Source organism: Haliotis cracherodii, unplaced genomic scaffold (assembly GCF_022045235.1).
Source record: "Haliotis cracherodii isolate W230 unplaced genomic scaffold, xgHalCrac1.p SCAF_14, whole genome shotgun sequence".
In the NCBI taxonomy this organism is placed as follows: Eukaryota; Metazoa; Mollusca; class Gastropoda; order Lepetellida; family Haliotidae; genus Haliotis; species Haliotis cracherodii.
This window is the reverse complement of record NW_027266269.1, coordinates 12,498,635-12,521,906: the sequence shown is the minus strand read 5'-3', so window position 1 is coordinate 12,521,906 and position 23,272 is coordinate 12,498,635. Positions and strand designations below refer to the sequence as shown.

General features: G+C 40.5%; 1 protein-coding gene across 2 annotated transcripts in view; it reads right to left on the bottom strand.

Moving 5' to 3' along the window:
• Positions 1-18,696, bottom strand: part of LOC139460564 (probable methyltransferase-like protein 24) — a 34,358-nt gene extending 15,662 nt beyond the window's left edge. For both annotated transcript variants that reach the window (XM_071242030.1, XM_071242031.1), the window contains exons 1-3: positions 18,560-18,696; positions 16,375-16,446; positions 15,830-15,934 (exon numbers count right to left, since the gene is read on the bottom strand). In XM_071242030.1, coding sequence (XP_071098131.1) covers positions 15,830-15,910 — 81 coding nt within the window. In that variant the 5' untranslated portion in view covers positions 15,911-15,934; positions 16,375-16,446; positions 18,560-18,696. The remainder of the gene's footprint in view (positions 1-15,829; positions 15,935-16,374; positions 16,447-18,559) is intronic.
• Positions 18,697-23,272: the final 4,576 nt, after the last annotated feature.

Below are 23,272 nucleotides of genomic sequence, written 5' to 3'. Positions count from 1 at the left end.
TATTACAAATGGGCGACGTTTCGGTGTAGATTCTAACACCGTTATCAAGCTGCTCTTTTGTAATAAAGAAGTTGCTCATCCATAACAATTTTGTCTTAGTTAAAGGTAACATTATTATTACTATTTTATATCGTTTTCTATGTTAACTTAATATTTTAAAGTTGATAATGTTCTATTTTGTTTGTCATAATGTTGTAATCATTTTGTTTTATGTTCAGGTATTTTTTTAATTGAACAATTTGGTTTAATAGTGTTGTATTTTGTGTTATAAGTGTGTAATCGTTTTGTTTTATGTTTAGATCGAGGGAGAATGGTCCAAGACAGATGCTGGAAAAGACTTCCTCATCCCCGACATCCCCGGCAGATAAGAAGACGCTGATCTTCACCACACCAGCCAACCTTGAACTTCTATGCGACGCTGACGTTATTTATGAAGATGGAACGTTCTTTGCTGCTCCCCACCTCTTCCTGCAGATGTGCACCTTCCACGCCAAGGTCCAGGGACATAACTTTCCTCTTGTATACTGCGTCCTCCCAGATAAGAAGAAGGAAACATACGTCAGCGTTTTCCGCCACATCATAGACGCTGCAACTACCATGGGTTCCACTTCCAGCCTGACATCCTGCAGATCGACTTTGAACATGCCGTCGCCATCGCCAATGCTGCTACTGATGTCCTTCCAGGTGTTCACATTCGGGGATGTTTTTTTCCACTTTGCCCAGGCTCTCTGGAGGAAGATTCAACATCTAGGACTCGCAAGCCAGTACAAAGATGATGACGAATTCCGAAAGGTAGCGACACGAAGCAAAGCCCTTGCCCTTGTTCCATTAGATTCAGTAGAAGATGTGTGGGTTGATGCCATCGCCGACAGTCCCGGTGGGGGACAGGTGACCAAATACATGGACTATGTGACGACGCAATGGATTGAAGGACCCTGGACCCTTCAATCCTGGAACCACTATGAGAATGATGGTCAACGTACCAACAACTGCCTTGAGGGATGGCATCACAAGGTAAACAGCTCACCTGATGCCACCCCAACATATTCAGCTTCATCACACTCATCAAAAGAGAACAGTCAGTTACTGAGGTAAAGATTGCACATCTTGCCGGTCATCCCCGTGAACCACGACGCCGACGAAGGTACATTGAGATGGACGAGCAGATTCGACGGGTAAAGGACAGACTGAGATGTGGTGAGAGAGTCCTGTGGGCTATGTTGATCATGTGGCAAACCTTCTTGGTGTGTGGTGACATTTGTGAATGAAATTTGTGAGTGAAACTATGATTTATTTATTGAACATGGAGAACGTGTGTTTTAATTAATAAAGATCATTGATGAATGAAGATCACTTTATAAATATTTATGTTGGTGTATGGATGTTAACATGACTATTGTTAACGTTTTTATGAATAAAAAGATCATTGATGAATGAACATTACTTGATAAATATTTATATTTGTGATTATTTATTATGTTTGTGTATGTATGTTAACGTGGCTATTGTAAACGTTTTTATGAATAAAAATCATGAAAATTGTTAGAATCATCAAGATATACTAAATTTTTTGATAATATATATATTGACTATTTATTATGCTGTTTTTGCTGAATGTATGTGAAAATGTATTGTTATATCCTTGTTACAACAGAAGGAAGAATATGAAATAGCCGAGTCCTCGTGTCAGGTGTCATATACCGTTCCTAACAGCGTCAAGTTCCCTATCACCCCTATGAGAAAAAAATAATGGAATACTCTAACTGCAGACACGTTAAGTAAACACGGATATATTTTCCCGATCCGTAGAATTATTTTACCTACCTTAATTTCAGAAATTCGACAGATCGGGTGGACACCATATAAGACCGCGATCAATTATGACCCCGTCAATTAACTCAATACTCTACTTAGCGAATATCCTCGGCTATAACAGGAAATAAACACAGAGGGCTTATCCAAAAAAAATAAGTCGCTTAGACTACAAAGTAGACGACTACGTCTGAATATAAACTAGTCTCCATCGGCTAAAGTTTCAGTCACTTTGACTGAAGGAAATACTATAAATCCCAAAATGCTGGACAATCACGGGAAAGTTGGTTACCTACGGGTTACCAGCAAAAACGAGGATTACAAAGCCGAGTAACTAAGTTTAGTTCTGAACAACCAGACAAAGTCAGAATCTAGGTCGAACCTGGTCCCGAAAACCACTAACTGACGAAACCTGAGTTTCGAACGTGACCCTTCAGTAGCGAGACGATCGTGAACGATTAAACGGAAACTGGACGGCGAAGCAACAAAATCGAGAAAGACTTGCATATACAGCCGCGCAAATTATTTCCGGGGACAGGGGCGCCTGGCCAACGTGTGTTTCTACACAAGGGGAAAACACTAATAGCAAACTAAATACGATATCCCGCCTTACATTATTCTATTGCCTCAAAGTTCCTAGAAATAGAAATATCGCTAAAATGTGTGTTCTTACTCCGTACACGTAGCCCTACTGAACACGCATGGTACATGTCAATCGCGCCCTTCGTCAACAATTGTACACAAATGCTTTAAATACTAGTAGTTCGATATGAAAACAATAAAATGTTAAAAATAAAATGCGTTCCGTCTCCCATGTATTTTAAAATTCAATTAAACTCTATTATTTTATTGCGGCCTTGACATCCACATGATAGGCATGCTGATACTTGAAAAGTACCCACAGGGACCGGCATGGCTCTGAATAAGTGAGTGAGTTTGGCTTAACACCGCTTTGAACAATATTTATATTTCAGTTATACCCTGTCAGCTTGAAATGGGACGAAACCCACCATCATAGGTTTCTGGCACGCCCAAGGAACGCAACTCTACACAGCGAATTGCGACGCCTCAGACGACTAAGCCACTAGATGATTGTATAGGTAATTGACAGAACAACGCGAGATCGCGACATTTGTCAAGTATCGCAATCTCGCATTCTCGCGTTTTTGAAAATAGTTGCATATATAGTCTGGAAGTTAATTTAAGGTACTGACGTTTACTACAATGTCTGAAAAACTATTGGACCTAATCAGTCAATTTTTTTTTAAAATATGTTTTATTCAATTCAGCTTATGACATTACATAGTTATACATGGAGTAGCACGTCTTGTAGCATACTTGTTAGGTATAGGTTACCTATACAGCAGACAGCAGGTCAGCAAGTTTTGACATTTTTGTAAACTAAGTGTGAAGTTAAATCCTTACAAATTGGTTGTGTAAAAAAATAGTAAAACAATATTTTTTTTAAAATAAAAAATAATAAATGAAATAAGATAAATAAATAAATAAATAAATAAATAAATATAAAAAAATAGAGACATATTAACTAGACAGTTCAGTTGCCAAATCTTTCTATTTTCTGTCAAACTGTCTTATTGTATTGTTTTTGTGCGGAACCTACCATTTGATGCGCCTGAGGCCAAAGACAATAATGTCACATGTAATATTGTAAACAGGGTGGTCCGTGATGGTCTAAAGCTCGCCGACGCCCGTGCAGCACAGCGCTCGGATGATAAATATGCCTGTGTTTGTTTGAAGGGAACATGTTCTTCACCGACTTTGCTGCAGGCTTCAATGCAGGGTTGGAGTACACAAAAACTATCCAGAGACAATCAATTCAATTAATTATTCAGTGCTGCTACCAGTGCAAATAAAGAATGTTTATTATAACATGTCAATGTCATTGTGTTTATACAACACAGAAATAAAGTACAAGTTTACTTTTCTACTTTTCTTGGATCATTCCATTCTAATACTTAGGTAACATAGGGTAGACCTGTCAGTGCCAGCCGCCATGACCTATGTTGTTTTAAGGTATGTGACAAACGGGACGTGAAACTAATGGGAGGATACCGATTACACTGACCCAGTCTGACCCAAACGGATTGTCTCTACTGGTCAGTTCTCCATGCGATACTCACAGCGTTGTGTGTCTCCCAGACCCAAGAGAAAAAAATATGAAAATGACCCCAACTCAAGTCAAGAATGATTAGGCAAGTCAAGATTGTCTCAGTTTTAAATTTTTCAGTAAACATTTCTCCAAGTCTGGAGAGTGTTTAATAATTCGCCGTCCAAACTGATTTCTGTAGGTGATATAGAAGCGGGCAGTGTGCGCCCATTACTTTTTTTTAGGTATTTACCCTGTACACCATTCAATATTTCTTCATTAAACTTTTTACACATTAGACATGCACTGGACTGGCACCTTTGGCTATTAAGGGAGTTTTTAGGGATTTTTTCACATTACGTTTGCAGGTCTATGGGGGTAGGGACGATCGTTTCTGGAGCAAACCTCATACACTGTTTACCAAAGGCAAATTACCATGTTAAGTAATGTCTAGAATCACCTAAGTCTCTGATTGGCATTTGGAAGTAGGAAGAACACAAATGATGGAAGTTGGAAGGACATGGGGTAGTCCTGAAACTTCGTTATCAAAGTACTTTATAAAAGTTTTGTTTTCATTGAAACACGTAAATGCCTTTACTTGTAAGACGTTAATCCCCATTGTTATTGCTCATCACCAGTGTAGTGGACTTTACTGTCAGTCAGCCTAGTGTTGGCCCGGAGCGACAAATTTCTATTAAGGAGGAAAACTCCCCCAGGCGTTCCAGGGACGAGGAGGGGCTCAGACAGGGGTTCAGGAGTACTGCCAATCAATCGTGCTTTAATCCTAAACGGAATACACATTTAGTATGTTCTATCGAAACACGTTTAGGGTCTTAACACACGAAATAAAGTGCATACCATCACGGTACGCCAATAATCTCGGTAGACGGCTACACAAAATTCAATTCTAAAATCCCAACAGATAGTATGAGTATCAAATTCACCCGCATGAGTTCCAAAGAAGAACAGATTAACCTGAATTGCTGAGGCAGAAGGCGACCTCCCATACAACACCAAGTTAGGTGGTCTCTGTCTTAGACGAGCTTCACTGTCCGGTCACTGTCGGATCTCTGTCGGATGGCATTCGGGAGAATCGGGACAGGTTCGGTCGTTTTTTACCATGCGGAAGATACAAATCGGATCAGATTATGAGTGAGAACGAGAGAATCGCGACGAATTCGGCTGGAAACGGCTGAATCGAGACGCTTCCTGAACAGTATCTGATTATTTGTGAACTACCCGCCACGGATCTTGATCAGACTTTGGACAAATTTTAATCGGGAATGGTCCCATCTTGGAAGACAGTAAATATCCTGTATGTGTGACTGAGCCCTTAGGCAAGGTACTCCGGGCACCAACACCACCACTACAACCAGTATGTGCTGACATGGCGCATAGTGCTTCTTGTATATATGTGGTGAAAGTACCCAAGGAATAAGGCTGTGTTCAGTGTTGGTGACGGGTAAGGTCTTATCACAGACAGAGATTTTAGGAGGCCCACTCTGATCCCATCGCGCACATGTTGGTTTGGTTGGTTGGTTGGTTGGTTGGTTGTTTAACGCCGCACTCAGCAATATTCCAGATATATGACAGCGGTCTGTAAATAATCGAGTCTGGACCAGACAATCCAGTGATTGATACCATGAGCATCGATCCTCGCAATTGGGATACGATGACATGCATCAACCAAGTCAGCGAACCTGACCACCCGATCCCGTGAGTCGCATCTTACGACAAGCATAGTCGCCTCTTACGGCAAGCATGGGTTGCTGAAGACCTATTCAACCCCTGATCTTCACGGGTCCAACGGGACTTGACAATATACTAAGTGTTGTACTAAAGAATGAAGTATGTGCTGAATTTTTATTCAGAATTATTATATATCTCCCATAGCTTCGAGACGAGACACGAACCTAGTATTTGGAATAAAGGCAAGATTAAACCCATACCTAAGGAAAGTCAGGGCAGTGATCCGCGTGACCCACTGAGCTCCAGGCCCCTCACCATATTCTCCATTCGCTCCAAGATTTATATTGACGTCTTTAACCAAAGGCTATGCAAATACCTCGAAGCCCAGGATATTCTTGTTGACGAACAGAACGGATTCAGAACAGGAGGGTCTTGTCTCGACCATATTCATAGTTTATATAGTATTGTAAATAATAGAAAAAAATATGAAATCATTTTCATGTTTTATTGATTCTAAAAAAGCGTTTAACTCTGTGAACGGAAAATCCTGTGGTTCAAACATACAAGCAGTATGAAACTGATATCTTCCCTGTACACTCCGGTATCAAACAAGGATGTGTGTTATCGCCCACTTTATTCGAGATATACATCAATGATCTTGCTACTGAGTATTATGTATCATGCTCCGTTGAATTTTATCTTCTTCATGTTCAAATGTTGAGACAAAAATATAACACTTTGAATTGAATTGAACTCTATATTGTAGTACTATCTTAAGTTGCCCTAACCCAAACACGCTTGTGCCCATTGGCAGTCAATCCGAAACAGATTATACGAGTCAGTGACTACACGTATTACACTGAGCCATTGGGGTACCACTCATGTATGGTTAGACAGCCCAGTCATTGTGAATCTCTGCACATTAGACGACCACGGTCTCTTTTATATGGTCATTCTATAGGTAGCCAAATAAAGGAGACACTGTTGTCCTTTGGGACACTCATGCCTTATCATGTTGCTCTTTGTGTTCAGAGAGGGCACACCTTCAACGAGATGGAATTTTTCAAAGGCAAATTGGCCTTTATATAAATCATTATGTGAGGAAATGTTGACAACTGACATTTTAATAAATGTCCCTGATCCGATTCAGGTTTTCTCTGATAAACTGAATGAAATTGCTGACGAAGCTATTCCTAAGTCCTCTGTAATACCCCACATTCGTAAACCATGGTTTGATACAGATTGTAAAAAGGCCAGAAAGATTAGGAAGAAGGCGGAAAAGTATTTCCGTCGACATCCTACGGTACATAATCTTAATAATGTTAAAATAATCGAAATATTTTCGATTCATGAGCTAAATACTGCACTTGGACAGGCCCATGATACTGCAACGGGTGCTGATAACATCCATTATCAACTTCTAAAACACTTGCCTAAATCATGTTTAGAAGTTCTGCTTTGTATCTTTGATGAAATATGGACTTCAGGGAATTTTCCATCTTCTTGGCATAATGCCATTGTCATACCTATACCAAAGCCTGGCCGGGATCATTCAGATCCTTCAAATTATCGACCGATATCATTAACTAGCTGTGTCTGTAAAACCATGGAACGTATGGTCAACAATAGATTAGTCTGGTACTTGGAAACCAACAATTTAATCACTAACATTCAATGTGGTTTCCGAAAAAACAGAAGTACCATCGACCATTTAGTACGTTTGGATTCGTTTATAAAAAATGCCATTGTAAATAAACAACACGCGGTATCAATCTTTTTTTACTTGGAAAAGGCATATGATACCACATGGAAACATGGTATTTTGACTGATTTACATGACTTTGGTTTGAGAGGCCGTTTGCCTCAATTTGTATCAAAGTTTTTAACTGACAGGCAATTTCAAGTCCGCGTGGGCTCTACCCTGTCTGATCATTATAATCAGGATCAGGGTGTCCCACAGGGCAGTATATTGTCTGTCACTTTGTTTAGTATTAAGATTAACAGTTTAGCAACTGTATTAAATGACTCGATTGATGGGTCATTATTTGTTGACGATTTTAACATTTCGTGTCGTGGCAAAAATATGTGCACTATTGAAAGACAATTGCAGCTTTGCTTAAATAAAATTCAGAATTGGTGTGAAAAAAATGGTTTCAAATTTTCAAAATCCAAAACAAATTGTATTCATTTTTGTCGAAGTTATAAACCTCATAAAGATCTTGAATTGTTTCTTGACTATACTCCAATCAAGGTTGTTGAGGAGGCCAAATTTTTGGGACTTGTTTTTGACCATCATTTGACCTATTTGCCTCATATTAAGTATCTGAAGAATAAATGCCTGAAGGCCTTAGATCTACTGAAAGTCGTATCAAATTCTAAGTGGGGAGGGGATAAGACAACCCTCCTCCACTTATACAGATCTCTTATTCGCTCCAAATTAGATTATGGCTCGATTGTATATGGTGGAGCCTGTAAGAGTCATCTCGAAAAATTAGATACAGTCCACCATCAAGGCCTGAGACTCTGTCTTGGCGCCTTCAGGACATCTCCTATTGATAGCCTTTATGTCGAAGCTGATGAGCCTTCTCTTCAACAACGACGTATTAAATTGTCTCTTCAGTATATTGCAAAACTGCGTTCAAATCTATCAAATCCTGCTTATGATACAGTTTTTCATCCACAATATGAAGAACTGTTTCAGAAGAAACCAAAACATATTCCACCTCTTGGGGTTCGGATGAAATCCCATATTACTGCTGCCAGGATAGAACTTGATACCGTATCTCCACACAGACTTTTATCATCTCCTCCATGGCAATTGGTTCGACCGACAGTGGATCTAACGCTTGCTAATAACAAAAAATCAGACACTAATGACTTACACTATCAACAGGATTACCTACAGTTGAGGAGCAATTATGATTCTCACCGTTCTATTTTCACTGACGGATCCAAGGACGGTGGCAATGTGTCTAGTGCCACTGTCATTGGATCAAAAACTATCTCTTCCCGATTACCCGACAATAGCTCTATATTCACAGCCGAATCTAAGGCAATACTCACAGCTTTGGAATACATTCAACAGCAGTCCATCCACAAACAATTTATAATATTTTCTGATTCACTGTCTTGTCTTCAGGCGATTAAAAATGGGTCTTCGGGTCATCCATTCATCTTGGATATCTTAGAAATATACAATGACCTTGCCACTGGCCAATACGACATTGTCTTCTGTTGGTTGCCCAGCCATGTCGGCATTGTGGGTAACACAATGGCTGATGCTGCTGCAAAGGCAGCACTCAACAAATCTGTAACGCCACTTCTTATTCCATACAGTGATATTAAACCTGTTATTAGATGTTACATCAGGGACCTTATGCAAAAGAAGTGGGACACCCAAGTAGGTGTAAATAAGCTACATGCAATAAAACAAACAATCGGTTACACTTACTTGGGTTGTCAGTCCAGATTTGAAGAGGTCATTCTGCGACGATGTCGTATTGGCCATTCTCGTTATACACACGAATATTTGTTAAAAGCTGAAGATCCTCCATTCTGTATCCCTTGTGATGAGAGAATCACCGTCAAGCATGTTTTGCTTGATTGTGTCGATTTCTCTCTCACAAGGGATAAATATTATCATTCATCTTCATTAAAGGATCTTTTTAATAATGTCAGTACTCATTTAATTCTTGGTTTTTTAAGAGAAATCGAGTTAATAGATAAATTTTGATTGTATTTATTGTAAAAATAAGTGGTTTTAATTTGGTAGAATGATTCGATAACTGTGATTGTTTGTGGCTGTACCTTCAAAGGGGGTTGAAGTATCGTAAAATGATTGTCCTCCTGAGAGGGTGCGTAAGTCCCACTTCCTTCAAAGTATGTTTCATTTTCCTGGATTTTAATCGTAGTATGCTTGTTATTTTTAAATATTTTGGCTTCAACTGTCTAACTCTCACCAGTAGCCAAAGGGACGGTGTAAATCTTGCTGGGGTCCCATGTAGGAAGCAGATGTACCGTAAGTCCCCATGGTCCCTAGTATGGTGTCCAAAGTTTGGTTGCTGGTGATCTCTAGCCCATTTTTATAATGTATTGTTCAGAGTAGTCACATTTTTATGGTAACATGCTAGTTTTAAATCTGTATCTGTGATAGACTAGTACTTTTACTGTCCTTTGTTGACGGATTTTAATATCTATGTGAATGTATTATTACTGTATAACTTGATTTAGTCACTATATGGCTGAAATATTGCCGATGTGACTATAAATATTCACTCACTCACTCACTTCAGAGAGGGCACATATGTGAAAAACTACTAGGAGGTGTCAGAAACGTCGTTTATACGGCGGGCTCAACAAAGACATATCCTTTAATGCTGAGGCGGTGACCCAATCGTCTAAGGCGCCGTAATTATCTGTGCAACATTAACATGCCAGAAACCTAGGATTGTCGGTTCCAATCCTGGTTCTGTTTCTAGGATGTCAGCGCCATACCCGTGGGTTTCACCAGTGTCTTTGTCACCTACTCATTATCCACGACAACAACATTGATCTCTTTTCATATAAGTTTATGTATTCGGACAGAATGTATCTGCAGAGTTAAAATTTGTTTTACACAAAAATGGTATTCTGAGATGTCGAGTTATTAAAAACTAGTATCATATTAAGTGTTAAAGACTTCGCTCACATTCAAGTCATTCTTGTTAAGTATAGTATCAAAAGAAAATAGACGTTTGCATATTATATTAAGGACTGGTCAACTGGAAATTATGAATAATTTAGGGAGGAGAACGATCATCGATTAGACACTTCGGTTTTGTCCATTATGTAACTTACATGTAACTGAAAATGAATTTCTTTTGGTAATATGTTAATATCCGTTCAAAATAGTTGTCATTTTTTTAATGTCCCTGCTTATGCTAATCTACGGAATAGTTTGATACTGTTGTTGCAGTCCTCTGATTTGAGCATTCAAAAACATTTAGTCAATAACATTAAAGAAAGACATCAATCTCAGATATTCACAATTGTAAATATTTGCTGTTACACTCGTGTTCATATTACCTTCATTGGATTAATTGTACCTAGGCCGGAGACCTTAACACTGACATAAATGATTGACTGATTGACACTGTGTAGTGTACCTTACCTTTTGTGTAAAGAGCTTGAATTTGATTGGTCAGTGTCAATAATACTCTCATGCATGCTCTTCACAACGAAATGGTACAAAGTAATGTCATTTAGACCCTACTGTATTTAATATATGTACATGATCATGATGTATAGCGTCATGACGAATTGTCCTCTGGCAATATTGCAAAACAGAATGCGTGGCATCCTCACTCTCCTTGCTTTCAAATTGTGGTACATGATACATTCTTCAAAGGGAATATGGATCTTCACTCCTTTTGAGTCAACATTATTCGTAAAAGGTCATTGTTAAATAATTTCATACTTTGAACTTTACACTGTTTCTTTCATGTTGATTGGCTGAAGGGGTAGTCACGTGATTTGATATTTGGAGTTCACACACCTGTGAACGGACAAACAAAGTTCACACGATGTGAACATTTTTCTGTGAAATTGATCGTGTGAACTTTTGCCGGAACTACTTTCAGGGGTTCTCGACCGGTGTTTATGATGAACTCGTTTTTCTATTTTCTTTGTAATACCTGCATTTATCAGCAATATAATTAATTTAATATTTTTGCCTGGTCTTGTAACATTTCATGTGACTTATAATAAATAAATAAATGCTTTGGTTCTGGTGATTGATGTCATCTAGCTGCTACATGAAACAAAATGGATTGTCTTTGCGGTGATTTGGATATGGAATGGCTATCTTCAATACTAATAACGAAAGTGAAGAAAATTAATTCTGTAAAATTACTCAGGTGAACGACATTGATGTATTGAGCGATATTGACTTTGATCCCCTGTTTTCGGAAATGACAGCAATCAAGCACCAATGAAAACAGTGTCGTACCCTGCTCAGATGTGGCCGCTGACACATCCCAAACTAAAACCCGATTTACTATCGTATCGGGGAAAAAAACAACAACAAAAAAACAGTGCCTACTTGTTTTATCGATTGGTCATCGGAGACGAGGAAATGTCCGTAGTCGGAATTAGGCCAAATCTACTATTCAGTTTCTGAATTGGGCGACCTACTCCGTACATTCTAGGCCGAGAAGCGGCGGCACATGAGGTGTGACGGGGCACAGAAATGAAGCTGGCATCAGGTCATACAGTAGGTCCATCTCAGGTGTGACAAGAAACACCAGCTAAGCAAAGTGTTACATCACACGCGACAAATCCCAAATATAACACATCCTGACGTTGAAAATTAACACAAAACAAGATTCAGAGTCATTCCGCATCGTCCGAATTGGTTTGCGATTATCCAAACACAAGTAACACATTCATAAAGCTCGGAGATTCACACCAGCGCTTTTAAATCGTTCATGCTTCAATGAACCAATCCAAACAGACGTTCAATTCTTAAATATACCTGATACAGAATCTATACATAAAGAATGTGACATTCATTTAGTAGAGGATGAATACCATGTCTTTTTTGTATGTAAGAAATATTTTCACTTGAGAAATACTTTTTCATACCTCATTACAGATATATTTTAAAGGTAATGTTACGTTTGCAAATTTAAATCACGTGTTATTAATGTACTACGCTTGATAGCTTTATATTTATATGAATTATTTAAAATGAGATCGACAGAGATATAACACTCTGGACATGTGACCTAAAATGTTATTTATCTTACAACTATACCATGGGCCATGTGGCCAGACTTGACTGAGAAAAAGAAATCCTTGAGCGAGCTTAATGGGTGTCTAGCCGGGAGAGCCACATTTCAGAAATGGCTATTGCCGGTAAAGCCACATTTTCAGCTGAGTGCATTTCGCCTATTCTAGCGGGTAATTAATTAATTCGATTACCGATACCTTTATATGAGTGTCCCACATTTAAATTACTAAGCGCGGTACTCCCAGACTGAGGGAAGCGACCAGTTCCTACACCGTGTTAGTGACGACATCATCATCTTCACTACTGACAAGAACATTGAACATTTGTGTACTGCAGACATTGTATTTTGTGATGGTACATCTTATGCCTGTCCCAAGTTGTTTGATCAGATTTATTGTTTACATGCTGAGGTGTTTGGCCATATGTTTCCATTAGTTTACTGTTTGTTGTCCAATCGAACAAAAGTTATGTCAACATGTTTCAGTACCTATGCGATTATGCTAGTAGAGGAGGTCTAGAGTTTGCCCCACTTACAATTCAGTTGGACTTTGAACGTGCAGCTCACAACGCCGTGACTGAGGTATTTCCTGGGACATTAGTTAGAGGGTGTTTCTTTCACTTCACCAAATGTATCTGGAGGAGGGTGCAGAAAGAAGGTCTGGTGTTGGACTATAAGGAAGATGAGGAGGTGAAGAAGCTGGTGACAAGAGCTGCTGCCCTCCCGCTAGTACCTCGTGACAAAGTGGATAATGTGTGGCTTGATGCCATTGCTGACTCTCCTGCTGGCCCTAAAGTGACTGCCTTCATGGACTACGTGACAACCTGTTGGGTTCAAGGAGGGGCCTTCATGCCAGAGATTTGGAACCGTTTCGAAGACCAAGGCCACCGTACCAACAATCACCTGGAAGGGTTGCACAACAAGATAAAGAAACTTGCCAAGAAGTGCCACCCGAACATCTACGAGGTAGTGAAGCTATTTCAGCGAGAGCAGTCACTCAAAGAGGTTGCAGTCCTTAGACTCTCACACCAGTGATCAGAACCTTCACGAAAAAAGAAGTACAAGGCAATCGATGCATGTATTGCGTCCCTCAAGATACAGCTCCTGAACCCACACCTGAGTGAGATGGAATATGCTGACCACGTGGGCGACCTCCTTCATCTGCATTATGATATTCATATGCTATTCATATTCATCAATGTAAAGTTTTGATGAATATGTTATCCTTGTTGAATAGAAAATGAGAAAACAAGACTTGTTTTGTTATATACGGTAACCTGTTAGAATCACAGAGCATGTTTTGACAGCATAGCCGCGAGAGCCTCATTATACAATCACGCAACCATAACCATTGCCGCGAGAGCCACATCAATTTGGGCTATCTATTTTCGAAATGTGGATTTGCCGGCCTGTAACCGCTTAATGTCCTATATGCCCTCTGGATTTGTAAAGAGCACTGTCAACGCAAGCACATGTTTTGACAGCGTTATGGAAACTGAAGTATGTCAAGTTAGAACAGGTCGAGGTACGGGTTGGGAGATTGATAATATGAATTACTGAATTGCTGTTGGGAGATATCTCAAACCAACTGCTACAAAAGTAAACTTCCAAATGTACATAATCCTGTTATTCAATAAAGTTTGCAATTGTGTCACTATTACCATAACCAGTTACCCCTGCAATGGGATATATTTCCACGAAATTGCTTGTCGCGATGATTACCAATTGCAAGAAAGAGCACGTTTCCAAATTAAGATAAGGCGTGTCTAATCTACAGCAGGACTACATCAAATTTCAAAACACAGTGGGTGCATCTCCTAAGTTATGCATAAACACATGCTATTGAATCGCATAATGGACTCTGCTTATAGCAGAGAGTTCTTATTATCATGGCGAGGTGTTTGTCTCTTTGATTCACATGTAAACACATTTTATAGATTACTCCTAATGTCTGCACCTTTGTTTTCCCACAACAGTAACTCAGTAAAAAATATCAATTTGTACACAAACGAAAAAACATATACCAGTCAAACCATTAAAAAGGATGTGTATTCAACCATTTTGTTTGCATAAAAAAGACTAACACTATATTGAAAACATAGTATGCAGTGTTGACACTTGACACACTTATAATTGAATGTATTATTCATCACATCCATCCATCAAACACATCCATCCATCACATCCATCCATCCATCCATCCATCCATCCAACAAACAATCCATCCATCCATCACATCCATCCATCACATCCATCCATCAAATCCATCCATCCATCCATCCAACAAATAAACTGACCAACCAACAAACCAATCACAGGTTCATGTACAAATAACAATTCACATTCTATTGGCAATATACATATTAAGTTTTGAATATTGTTTCGAGTGAGTTAGTGAGTGAGTATGGCATTACGCCGCTTTTAGCAATATTCCAGCAATATCACGGGCTTCACACATTGTACCCATGTCGGGAATCGAACCCGGGTCTTCGGCGTGACGAGCGAACGCTTAAACCACTAGGCTACCCGACCGCCCCGAATATTGTTTCGAAAATACTTTCTTCTTTAAAAAGGATGATAAACAGGCATAAAGATTTGATTTGTTCAGGATCGTTTGTAACAAATGCATTTATGACAAATATTTAAATATATCATTCCAATACCGTAGACAAAGTAGACAAAGAAGTAAAGGATTTTATTCAGCCTTTATAACTCGATCACAATTAGGACACTTTCTTATACACATACAACGAATACCTTCCTTCTTTTTTCTGCTCCCCTCTGAACTTCTCTAAAATGTTTCGAAGCTTTGCTACAACTAAAGCATAAATATATTTTCTGGTTCTAACATACTTGTGTATTCTGTATAAAGGTTATATCAATTGTTATGGATTCAGTTTTGTTTGATAACTTGCCTAACCATCTCTCTGTAATTGCCTTTGTTTAACGAGACTGTTAATTGGTATACTGCCGTCCTCGAACATGCTAATATTTAATCGGTATCGCTGATAACAGATTTATAAAAAAAATCAATGTCTGTATTGTTTTGATAAACCGGTATATGAATATACTTTGGCCTCAGGTTTTACAAATAGTAAATAAAATTATACGCTAAACGTGCTAGCTTTCCTGACGGTTTATGAAAAATAATAATGTTATTGGGATCCTTACAGTCTGTCAGTGACCACACCAATATCCCACCCACCACACCACCAGCCCAATACACATACAGACACAGAAAGGGGGTCCCGGGCTGCGCACCCACCACCCCTCTTATTTCAAACATACTGCTAACCATGTTCGTTTAACCAATGTTTGGGTAAAAAACGCAATTTATTTCCGGGATTATATGCAAGTAACACCCATCCATTCTACCCGTTTCATAATTACGTGTACACCTCTCCTTCTCCTCAGAAGCTGTATAGAGCGTGAAGTAGATTTGACAGCAACTTACCTGCGTCTTATAGAGCACAAGAAGAAGGGCGATACATCCTATTCCAAACAGAATTCCGAAAACTCTTGCATTTGGCTTCATTGTAACCAGGAGTCTAATATCCGCCTGTGGTAAGGACAAAAATGAACATAAGTCGATTCGACGTCATATGATTTCCATAGCAACCACCCTGAAATGATCCACATTAGCATTATAAGGTGCATTATTAATACAGACACAACTAGTCATGGGGTTTGGAGATACAAACTAGACACCATATCACATGGCGCTATCGCCACTCGGTAAAAACATAACTGAATCATATTAAGTTTGTGCGATTAAGAGACACGCACCGAGGAACATTATTTGAATAATTTCTTTTCCGTTTTAGTCATCTCACACTCCTGTTCGTAACTGTTGGGCATGAGTGCCTCTTCTCTGTACGTATACTACATAAGAATATTGTCCTGGTATATGAAACTGGTTAAAATGATATACCTTTAAACCACAGAGTACGTTTTAAGCAAATTGTAACACAAATTATACAAGTACGATTGAGAACATACCTTCAGCTTGAGAGAACATCTACAGCTAAATAGCTACACCATGGCCCCGTGATGGTGTACGCTCACAGCAAGCTGCAACACAATGAATGTGCCTTGAATGAGTGGGCTTAAAATCTGTATGGTAGTATTATTAGTTTGTATGCGAGGCGTCATTGTCGCATATGACAAAAAGAACTGCGATCTCGGAATGGATTTGAGTAGGGCACTATTCACCTTCCAGAGGACGTTGATTCACGTATGGGTAGAACCGTGTTAATACCTGCATTCAACCTGGCTATCGAGTCAATGAATTGGCGCTGAGACATGTAACAGTACATGGAATCATAGGAGGGTTGCAGGGGTGATGGTGGTCTGTAGGTGGAGACACTGACATGTGGTTGTGGTCTGTAGGAGGAGACACTGACATGTGGTGGTGGTCTGTAGGTGGAGACACCGACATGTAGTAGTGATGGTGGTCTGTAGGTGGAGACACTGACATGTAGTGGTGATGGTGGTCTGTAGGTGGAGACACTGACATGTGGTGGTGGTGGTCTGTACATAGGTGGAGACACTGACATGTAGTAATGATGGAGGTCTGTAGGTGGAGACACTGACATGTAGTAGTGATGGTGGTCTGTAGGTGGAGACACTGACATGTAGTAGTGATGGTGGTCTGTAGGTGGAGACACTGACATGTGGTGGTGATGGTGGTCTGTAGGTGGAGACACTGACATGTGGTGGTGATGGTGGTCTGAAGGTGGAGACACTGACATGTGGTGGTGGTGGTCTGTACATAGGTGGAGACACTGACATGTAGTAATGATGGAGGTCTGTAGGTGGAGACACTGACATGTAGTAGTGATGGTGGTCTGTAGGTGGAGACACTGACATGTAGTAGTGATGGTGGTCTGCAGGTGGAGACACTGAGATGTTGTAGTGATGGTGGTCTGTAGGTGGAGACACTGACATGTAGTAGTGATGGTGATCTGTAGGTGGAGACACTGACATGTAGTAGTGATGTGGTCTGTAGGTGGAGACCCTGACATGTAGCAGTGATGGTGGTCTGTAGGTGGAGACACTGACATGTAGTAGTGATTTTGGTCTGTACATAGGTGGAGACACTGACATGTAGTGGTGATGGTGGTCTGTAGGTGGAGACACTGACATGTAGCAGTGATGGTGGTCTGTAGGTGGAGACACTGACATGTAGTAGTGATGGTGGTCTGTAGGTGGAGACACTGACATGTAGTAGTGATGGTGGTCTGTAGGTGGAGACACTGACATGGTGTGGTGATGGTGGTCTGTAGGTGGAGACACTGACATGTAGTAGTGGTGGTGGTCTGTAGGTGGAGACACTGACATGTAGTAGTGATGGTGGTCTGCAGGTGGAGACACTGACATGTGGTGGTGGTCCGTAGGTGGAGACACTGACACGTAGTAGTGATGGTGGTCTGTAGGTGGAGGCACTGACATGTAGTGGTGGTCTGTAGGTGGAGACACTGACATGTAGTAGTGATGGTGGTCTGTAAGTGGAGGCACTGACATGTAGTAGTGATGGTGGTCTGTAGGTGGAGACACTGACATGTAGTAGTGATGGTGGTCTGTAGGTGGAGACACTGACATGTAGTGGTGGTGGTGGTCTGTAGGTGGACACACTGACATGGTGTGGTGATGGTGGTCTGTAGGTGGAGACACTGACATGTAGTAGTGATGGTGGTCTGTAGGTGGAAACACTGACATGTAGTAGTGATGGTGGTCTGTAGGTTGAGACACTGACATGGTGTGGTGGCGGTGGTCTGTAGGTGGAGACACTGACATGGTGTGGTGGCGGTGGTCTGTAGGTGGAGACACTGACATGGTGTGGTGATGGTGGTCTGTAGGTGGAGACACTGACATGGTGTGGTGGCGGTGGTCTGTAGGTGGAGACACTGACATGGTGTGGTGGCGGTGGTCTGTAGGTGGAGACACTGACATGGTGTGGTGGCGGTGGTCTGTAGGTGGAGACACTGACATGGTGTGGTGATGGTGGTCTGTAGGTGGAGACACTGACATGGTGTGGTGGCGGTGGTCTGTAGGTGGAGACACTGACATGGTGTGGTGGCGGTGGTCTGTAGGTAGAGACACTGACATGGTGTGGTGGCGGTGGTCTGTAGGTGGAGACACTGACATGGTGTGGTGGCGGTGGTCTGTAGGTGGAGACACTGACCTGGTGTGGTGATGCTGGTCTGTAGGTGGAGTCACTGACGCATAGTAGTCCTTGTTGTTACCCTATCTGGCGCTCGGCATTAAGGGGCTAAAACAAGGACTGGTCGGCTCGGAGTCAGTATACTGTGTCTGAGTTGGGTATTCATATTAGACTGCGGCATAGTATCTCCGTGTGCTAGCACTATAAATCGGCACAAGCAGCCACACACACACATATGCATGCACGTGGCTATCTTATAATTGTCCACCTGTTATTGAAACAACCGTTTTGGCTGTCGTCGATTCCTTGTAATAGAATTGCTAGCAATTATGTTCACCAATCCATAGCGCTCTTGTTAACGTCTATAATAAGTCATTGATGGTATGTCTATGCCGCCATTATGTCGGTGTGCATTGCTGAAAGTCCCTTTGTGTGGCGCATCAGCGTGATTGTGGCGTGTGGCGCATCGGTGCGTACTCAATTGTTGAGTGAATATGAGGAACTATTACTCCTGACAATTGGACCTGTGAATTCAGTTGTAATATTATTTCCCCGTTGTGTTGATATGTATATTGAAGGTGGTTTTTTTTAATTAAACCATATTATTATTTTTTATTGGGTATACTCAAGTCATGTAGACACGAACACCATCACAAGGACAAACATGCAACCCACACGCACATGCACGTACATTGATACACACAGACGCACATTAAAAAACACACAGAGACACTGACACGCACACACACACACACATTCATTGAGACACACATGGACAAGCACATGTATATATACTCAAGCACACACATCAATGCATAGACACATAGAAAGACACACATACTTGGGTGTGTGATTGAGTGAATATTGTTTTACGACGCTTTCAGCAATATTCCAGCAATATCACGGCGAGGGACACCAGAAATGGGCTTCACACATTGTACACATGTGGGGAATAGAACTTGGGCCTTCGGCTTGACGAGAGAACGCTTTAATCACTAGGCTACCCCACTGACCCCAACCTACACGCAAACATATAGACACACATACATTCTTAGAAAAAAAGAAACGCACAGGTAGATTTTTAGTAAATTTATTGAACCTAATAAAGTCGATATATTTAATTCAATGTCATAGATTTACTTTTGGTGCTCGATAGTCACATGTTGTCGTTGTGCAGTGGCATTGAAAACTGTTCATTGTCATGTCACATAAGGCCACAAGGTTGCGCTGAACTTTGTATCTCGTGTGACCGCCCCGGGCAGCAATCGCGACTCTGCATCTTTTCGGCATTGACTGGATAAGTGTACAAATTTTGTCCTGCGGAATTCTGCGCCATTCTGCGCCATTCTGCGCCATTCTGCGCCATTCTGCTTGTAACGCGTTGGCCAGTTGTGGGAGTGTCTGCGGCGTGTCCTGGCGTTGACGTACACATCGATCGATTTCAGCCAAGAGGTGCTCGAGGTGGAGAACTGGAGATCTCGACGACCAGGGCAAAACGTTAATGTTGGTATTATGAAGTTTGTCTACCGTGACACAAGCTGTGTGCGGTGGAGCGTTGTCCTGTTCAAAAGCAGCTCCCTCTGGCGGTCAATGATTGGAAGCAGGTGAGGTTGAAAAAATTGATTCAAGGAGCCATTTGCTGTCACATATCCCTGAACCACAACCAGTCAGATCTCGTGGTGTTGGATATGGCCCCCAACACCAAGACACTACCGCCACCGAATTTGTCGAATTCACGTACACAATGTGGGGCAAAACGTTAACTTCGACGACGATAAACACATTGTCTTCCATCTCGCCGGTGAAGAAGAAATCGTAATTAATCGCTAAACCACACTCGTCTCCAGTTTCTCAAATCCCAAGGTACAATAGCACCAACGCAAGCGTCGCTGTCGGTGGAAGTGTTGCAAAACAGGGACGATAACTGGTCTTCTGGGTCGGATTCCAGCCATGCGAAGAAGGTTCCTGACAGTCTGGTCCGATATCCTCCTCAAACCAGGGATGCGTCCTGCAGTCTTCATGGCTGTAGGATTGCGATGACGTAGGTGAACACTCGAATGTAGCGATCCTCTGCAGGGGTGGTAAGTCTTGGTTGGCCGGTTCTCGGACGGTCTGCAGTGTATATCCAATAGTTGTTAAATACATTTCTGGTATTATTTCCATCTTAAACATGGAACAGGCATGTGACGATTTTGAACATCTGAGATCAGCTGACCAGCCTTGACCATACATATCTTCACATTGTTGTCTAAACATTGTTAAGAATTTTATTTCCAAAATCCTGGGATATGCAAATCCATGCAAAACAGTTTTTTTTTCTAACAGCTGAGGTCCAGTTTATATCCCCAAAGTCATCAAGGTGCTTAAGCATGTAATAACATCGTCTAGAGTATCGTGTATCTGGTTGTCTGAGCAAACGTATCCAGTATAAGATAACTCTTCATTGATAGTTTACATATATCGGGTCTCTTTCGAATTCTGCTAAAAGTTTGGTGAATTTCGTATGATTAAAGATGGGGGGACTGGAAGAGTAATGGCTGTTTTAGTGTTTATAGATTTAGGGGTTTTGTTTTATTTGCAGATTGTTTGATTATTTTAGATGCGGCCGAGTAGACCTGTATTGATTAGGTATATGACTAGTGCTATAGACTACATGACTAGACTTCTGTGATAGATTATTGGGTTTTTTAGTGGCTTTTGTAGCAAGTGTTTTAATTTGCTGTTTGATTAAAACAGCCCTGTGTAGGGCTGTTTTAACCCATTAGTTCTGCCGTAGAGATTGATTGGTTATTGGGGAGCCTCAGAATTTGGTTTCTCGTGTATGTTTGTGGATGTGGGTGCCGAAACCTGTCCGTTTTGTGTCCTGGTCAGAGGACCGGTATGTGTAGATGTGACACAGATCTCGTCTTTTTTCGGATATGTATGCTGGTGTCGTGGATTTGGCGGTATTTGGGTCAGTTTCCTTTTTTAGTTTAGTGAAGAGAGTTATGTCTATATTTGGGGGTTTGAGTTTGGGTATGAAGGAGTTATTTGGTGATTGTTTTAGTTTTAAATCCTTTTGATTGTTTGTGTTTACTCAGTTAACGATGCGTTGAGAGATGGGAACTAACACAAGACCAAGGAGCATCTATTCCAATTTGGAATGAACGTTGGATTGCTTTGGAAAGATCGCTCATTCCAACATTTCCAAAGCTTGGAAAGATCGATCTTTACGGAAAATCCAAAATTGGATTGGCAACATTTCCAAACATATTTCCAACACAGGAAATATTTGGGATGATTTGGAATGACTTGGAATGGTTTGGAATTGTTTGGAATTGTTTGGAAGTATGTTTAGAAGGAACAAGTTAAAATATGTTTTATTAGTAATTTGAACAATAAAAAGACTATGAATTATCTATTGAGTTTAAACTATATATAATAAATAATAAACTTATCTCAAACATTCACTACTTGTCTGTCTAGCGAGGGGCTTTTACAGTCGCATTCTCCCTAAGGTGAGAGAGTAGAGGTAGTTGAAATGAAAGGGGTAGAGCTTTAGGGGATTAGGGGACTTCAAGGAAAGTTGTTTTTTTTTTAAAAAAGAATTAATGTAAGTGTAATGAAAGATGCCTGTGTGATGAGAAGACAATTTTTAGAAATTACAAAAATAACAATAGGAAGAAACACTTATTACACTGAGAAACTGAGATGAGACGATTTACAGTTGAGATGGCTAGGCTTAGTATATAGATACTTGAAACTGACCAACATGAAAAAAATAGGACTCAAAGGTCAGATAGAACAGACTAGACGAAAACGTAAATCAGCCTTCAATAAAGCAAAACGCGACTACAAATATTTAAACATAGCCCACGAACTAAACCACCAGGTTCAAAAAATAGTCCAAATAGCCAAAAGTAGAGACTGGAAAAAATTCTGCGAAGGTATAAATAACCGTACGGATGCCAGAACGGTCTGGCGCAAAATCCACGCCATTACTGGCTTAAAACGACATAAAAAAAACTACTATTAACAACTCAACCAACCCCGCCCAAAAAGCAAATAATCTCGCCAACCACTTTTCGGCCGTTAGCAGTAACACAAACTTCAGCCAAAAATTCCAAGATAAATTTAAAACAGAAAACAAACCCACAAAAGAATCAAACAATAACAATCTAGAAATAAATCAACCCTACACAATGGAGGAGCTCCTCTACGTAATCCAAAACAGGAAAAAGGGCACAGCTCCAGGATTAGACCTAACCTCTTACCAAATAATTAAAAAACTCCCCCTAAAACTACTCCAGGCACTACTCAAACTATACAATCTCATCTACCTAAACGGACAGGTTCCTACTCCCTGGAAACAGGCCCTAGTCATACCAATCCCTAAACCTAATAAACCAGCTAATCAAGCTCACTCATATAGACCAATATCCCTAACTTCAAACTTATGTAAAGTAATGGAATCAATGGCTAAAAATAGATTACAACATTACTTAACCCAAAATAACATCATAAACCCAGATCAAAGCGGTTTCACTCCTGGCCGCTCAACCCTAGATAACCTCGCCCGACTAGAACAAGATATTAAGACAGGACAACTAAATAAACAATATACCACAGGCATCTTCTTAGACTTCTCTAAGGCTTTCGACATGGTATGGCACGATGGGATAATACAAAAACTTAAAAAGGTCAGATAATAAACTACATCCAGGACTTCCTAAACAATCGTAAAATAACCGTGGG